Below are 5,898 nucleotides of genomic sequence, written 5' to 3'. Positions count from 1 at the left end.
AACATGCATTTTCATAATTACTGTACAACTGAAATAGACATTGAGTTATGCTGTGTGCATGTCTTTATTCAGCAATATATTCTTAGACACCTTGTTCAAACAAATTAAGTAAATTTAAAAGAAACTAAAACAGGAAAGAAAAAATCCTGCCAGTAGAGAGAGAATCACAGTGCGATACAGACAAAAGGGAAGGAAAAGAATTTCTCATACGAAAAGAGATTTATTATGACATAGAAAATGTTCACAATTGTTGAAACACACTTCAGAAACTAGTAAACACCTTAGATAGAGTTGTGCCAATTACTCATCCTGCAAGCATCTGCTTTGTCTTAATTAGAGTGGGAGGTGAATGACCACTGTTTATTTTCATTTTCCTCATTAATTATGAAAAACTGCATTTAATTCATCTTGCATAGTGAGAGATTGGCTGCGCAGATGTAAGTCATAAGGGAAGTGGCTGTCGGTGGGCAACCTGAACATGGCACCCTGCCCAAGGGGACCCCTGGGTGGCACTGCACAGTAATGCATGCCATAATTGTAATTTTTGCCATAGTCCAAGGTTTCTTCTTGCTTCAGGGAAAATATCCCATTATAGTTAATTGGGGGAGGACTTAAGGGACCTTCAAACTGAGGGCTGGCACACTCAGGGGAAGTACTTTCATAGAAGGATTCATACGCACTGCAGTAATTGTATGGTTTCATGGACTTGGAATTATCAAGAGTCCCATGCCCTGGGGGAGTGGCCAGCTCAGGGCTGTGGTAGGGTGGGTAGAATGTGGAGTAGGGTGACCTTGTGTGGTGTGCAGCCTCCCCACCCTGACCCATCAGAAAACTCCTGGCGTTGAGCTGTAAGCAGCCTGCCACCAAGTTTGTAGTTGGCTGGGAAAGACCTTTGCATAAGTTTTGGACGAACGTGAGCAGATCTGGTCTCTTGCCAATCCTCAGAATTTCAGAAAGTGCCCAGATGTAGTTTTTGGCCAGGCGTAAAGTTTCTATTTTGGACAGTTTTTGGGTTTTAGAGTAACAGGGGACCACTTTTCGCAAATTGTCCAGAGCGTCATTGAGGCCGTGCATCCGGTTCCTCTCGCGCGCATTGGCTTCCTGTCTCCTGAACTTGACCCTTTCCAGTCGTAGCTTGGTGGTCTTTTTTTTCCTGAGACCCCTCCTTCTGGGCAAGCCATTTTCATCCTCTTCTTCTCTGTCTTCCTCCTCCTCTTCTTTCTCGGTTTCTTCTCCAGGGGCCCGTTTAATACTCTTTCCTCGAAGGACAACTTGTTTGGGAAAGCTCTCTGGTTTCTTAATTTGTTTCTGGTCCTCGCATTGTCTAGCAAACTTTCTGCACATCTGGGATTCGGGCATTATGACAGACTCGTCAAACGGTAGTGTTAGCATGGTTCTTTAACCTTAAATTACCTGAAAAAAAATGCCAGCACAATATTTAAAGTGTTTTCATTTTTAGAGTTTACACACTTCAAATATATTTGATGACTTAATCGTAAGGCTCTGAGAGCACATGAAAAAAGACGGGTTCCAGGACTCATATTCACATTAAATTAAAAAACTGATTTTGTGCAGATTAACAATCATAAAGATACTGATCCATGCAGTAGCATTAATTTATACAGGCAAATTATCAAAAGAAAATATAAAATACTTATTAGAAACAATCACATTTCCCATTTCTTTTGGATTGTAAGCTAGATTTTTAACACACACCAAGTGGAGTTCAAGAAAATAAAAGCATAATATAATAATGCAGATTTTTATTAATTCTAATTCTCCTGAGAACAAAATAGAAGAGAAATCAATTTTCAAAACGAAAAGTGCTACTTCTCTCTTAAGCTGACAAATTTGAGGGGTTTTTGTCAGAAAAAATTAACCCCAACATTATTTTCTGTTAACATCAGGCTATGCATTTTTGATAAGTGACTGTAGAACACATGAATTTAAAGAAGAGATTAATTAGATCAATTTTGAAACTGATTTTTTTTCCCCTGATGAGTAAAGAACTATGTAAAAAGAGTACAGCTTTCTCAGCCTCAAGGAAAGGTACATTAGGCTAATTGAAAATACAACTATAAACAAGTGAAAAAACCCACAAACATTACTGGCATTTTTTTTAAACAAGCAAATGTTGCAACTGCTTTAACATCTAGGAATTCCCCCAATGTAATTGTCTGTTTACTGCTGTTCCGCTCCTAGCGTTTTTGTTCTAAGAGCTACGGAAGTCTCCCTCTAGCTAATATCGGACAGGAACGGTCCAAGGATTCTGCCTGCAATTGTGCACGTGTGTTCAGAATCCCAAATGAAAGGGGGAAATAATTTGTGTTTAAAATGCAATTTTGGTTTTTGTTGGGTGAAGCAGCAAATATTTTCATCTAAAGTCTTCAACCAAACAGGCATATTAAAACAGAGACTTTTAATTTAACAATCTCCAGCCCCCCTACACACACACACACACACACACACACACACACACACAATGTCCACACATTTACAATGTTACATAATAGCAGTGAAAGTATGTGATAATTACACCATAAGAATGAAATATGATAAGAACTTATAGATGGCAAAGAACATAGGAATAGTCTAAGACAGTGATACTGTATCTTTAAATACTTGCATGCAAAGCCAGCATCAATTGAGTATATCTTTATTTATATTACCTTAGGTTTTAATTTCATTCAATAATCAGTTTTCATTTTGGATCTTCCAAATCTTTTCAGGCTGAGTGTCGCATCGTCTCCTGGAGCCTCTAGATCTGTGTGTATCTGCACTATCTCATTGATCTCTAAAAAGTGACATTGATGCCAACTGCCAGAGCTGGTACCCATGCCATCTGCTAGTGACGTCACAGGGCAGAGAGAGCCATGTGATCCTCTCTTGGGACCTTCATTCTGCACTGATCATCTGGCATCCCTGTAAGTGGGTACCAGCATTCATGCATCAACACAGGAGGTTAGACTGATAGGGAAAAAAATCTGCACCAGCCTTTCACATACAGTAGGTGCATTTCTCTTCGAGCTGCTTGGATCTCACTGGCAATCTGTAGAAAGAGCTGTGTTAGTGATGGGTTTTGCCCTGCCAATGGTACAACTGTTAGGCAGTCGTTAATATTCCATTCATTTGCAAGGTGGGCTTTTGTGTGAGTGAGAGAGGTTTTTGTTGTTTGTGGGGTTGCTGTTTTGTAAAGATCACCAGCTTCACTTCGGTGTATCTGGGTACCAGGGAAGGAGAGCCTTGTATGGGAGCTAGAAGCCGGGCTTGGGTGCCGAATGCAACCAAGATTAAGCTTGACAAATGGGTCAGCAAAGGGTTCTTATTCCTCTGTTTTGCCTTACTGCATGTAACTTAGGCGTTTGTGTCTGTGTGTTCTTCAAATTCATTCAGAATTCTTTGCTGCTCAGGGTTTCAGAATAAAAGATCAGTTTCTTCGTCTGGGGTCTGTGAGAGACATCTTCAAATGCTCCCTTACACTTGCTGCCGTCTTTCCCACAACTTTTCAGGGAGAATTTATGCAGACAGAACGATACAAAGATCAATTGCAGAGCCATAGTGAGTCTTTGGTTAGATTTGAAGCTTCATGTTTGTGCCCACCGCTGAGCACTAACTCTACTCGGTCACCCTCCCTGATCTCCCAGTGTTAACCTGCTTGTGCCTTCTCAATTCAGACAAGATGAACAGAAAAACCATTACTCATGTTTGCAGCTTTCTCTCCTTGATGTGCTGCAGGACATTTTTTTTTTTTTAAATCTAGGATTTAGCTTTCTTGAGTTTTCAATATTTTTCTCTGTCCTACCAATTTCACCCTTGCAACTTTGTTTCCTCTAGATCCACATTCAGGTAAATGTCTTACTGTTTTAACGTCTGTGTCCTGTTGTTTTTCCTTAGCAGGTGTATTTCTCCCTTTCCCTGATTCCCCCTTCCTGGTGCCTTTTTAATGAAGCAAGACAGAAGCAGTTAAGCAGAGCTGGCAAAGCCCTTCTAACAAAGCAGGATGTAAAGCTAGAGGCCAACCTTACTGTCCTCTCCTTTCTCTACTCCTCTGAAATGCCTCCCTCCCAAATGGATTTATTATTTTAGGAATGCCGGAAAAGCATAAAAAGTTAACTTTTAAAAAAGTAAAAGAAATAAACAAATAAACACATGCCTTATTGTTTGACAGCTGCATAATCTCCGGCTCTAAAGTGAACGAGTATGCTTTTGGTCTTAGTGTAATCCCTGGCAGCCTGGCACCGCTGAATCTGTGTTAGCATTCCCCTTATAAATCCCACCTTTCAAAGGTTTAGGATTCTGCTGCTGTATGCACTTTGGATCCAAATTGGCACCAAGGACCTTACCCAGATTCAACTGTGCTCCTCTTGCTCCCCTACAAAGTTTGCCTGACATTCTCTCTGGACCATTGTAGAAAAGACGGAGGGTTGACAAAAAGAAAGGTGCGAGGTAAAAGTGCACATAGTTAGTCTCTCTTGAAGGGGGGGTAAAAAAAGTGTAAAATTGAAACAATAGTAAGCCTATTCATTTATAGGTTAACATAAGTAGGTGGGCCTAGCTCACATTTTAAGGTAAAACGTGTCACATCCGTAATTTTAGAATTTGCAGCTGAATATGTCTTTACTAATGATCATGTTGAGTAGTATATTTCATGTAGCTTTTGGTTTAAAATCTAGGTATAGTTTTTGTATCAACACCAAGAATTTCAATGGAAAGGCCAGATGCGGAAGTCAGTTGTCCTCATGTGTGGTTTAGTTTTTAAATGTGAAAGAGGGAAAAGCTCAGAGTCCCGAGCGACAAAGTAGACAGAGCTGTCTTGAATCTCTCATATTGCACCTGTTCTAAGTCCCCAGGAGCTACATTGTGTTAAATATGTCACAGACATAAAAGTCAAAATCCAGGGATAACCTGATTTGATGTGTCCATAGAAAATTATCGTCAGTGTAGCAAATGGAAAGGCTGATCCTATATTTTATTTTTACATGTGCATAAAAAGAGAGAAAAATTAATGAAACATTGGTGGCAGTTCTGTTCCTGTCAGTAACATGAAAGTAAACCTTTGGTAGTGATGATGTTGGAGACAAAGATTATCCAATATTTTGAATTATTTCAATATTAATTTTTGAAAGACTTAGTTTTTCTTTATTCTTCAAATGAAATAAGTAAATAAATAAATAAATAAATACAAAGACCAGGATGGGCATTTGGAATTATCACGTGATGATTTATCAAGGATTCAGTGTGTTTATACAATAATTTTCAAGAAATTTTGTTATGCATTTTCTAGGGTAGTTCCAGGTATGCAAATGTCTGTGGTGTCTGTTAACATGTATTTGTACCAGCTACCAGAGTGGTTGTTCTCAACTCTGCTAGGAAAGCATATTAACACCAAGACTCTAAACAGATTTACACCCAGATACTCAGAACCTTGGCCAGGAAGTTGTCATCCCTTCTATCATTTTTTTTCTCATTTTACAGCCATTCCTCTATACCAAACTTTTCCTCTATGAATGGACTCTACTCTAATTTAACTGCTGTGATTATTTTGTTAACATTTCTGTTGTTGTTTCTGAGGTCATGACATTTTACAAATTTTTGAAGTGTCCAGCGCCCGTCAGTATGCCATTTCTTGCTTTCACCAGCTGAGTGCTCATCTATTAATTACAGAAATCAGCTTCAGACAATTTAGACATGATTTCATGATTTGGATTTTTTTTCAGGAGAATGAAATCCACAAGTCCAAAAAATGAAGCAGGTCCAGGAACTTTTATTTTCAGCTACTCTGTCAGTACCTACGTCTTGTTTTAGCATATAGGGCATTTCTGTGCATCAATGGCAAAGGGCAGCAGGGCACACTCTGTAGCTGAAACCTCAGAACACAGTTCCTTCTGCAGATGTGGG

The 5,898-nt window shown here is 39.3% G+C and overlaps 1 protein-coding gene across 1 annotated transcript; it reads right to left on the bottom strand.

The window, feature by feature from the left end:
• Positions 1-378: 378 nt before the first annotated feature.
• On the bottom strand, positions 379-1,392 carry Neurod6 (neuronal differentiation 6). Its single transcript, XM_035448460.1, has one exon. It carries the CDS (start codon positions 1,390-1,392, stop codon positions 379-381), a length of 1,014 nt encoding a protein of 337 aa, XP_035304351.1.
• Positions 1,393-5,898: the final 4,506 nt, after the last annotated feature.

This window comes from Cricetulus griseus, chromosome 8, assembly GCF_003668045.3.
Source record: "Cricetulus griseus strain 17A/GY chromosome 8, alternate assembly CriGri-PICRH-1.0, whole genome shotgun sequence".
NCBI lineage: Eukaryota > Metazoa > Chordata > Mammalia > Rodentia > Cricetidae > Cricetulus > Cricetulus griseus.
The sequence above is the reverse complement of the archived record's forward strand: the minus strand, read 5'-3'. Positions and strand labels throughout refer to the sequence as shown.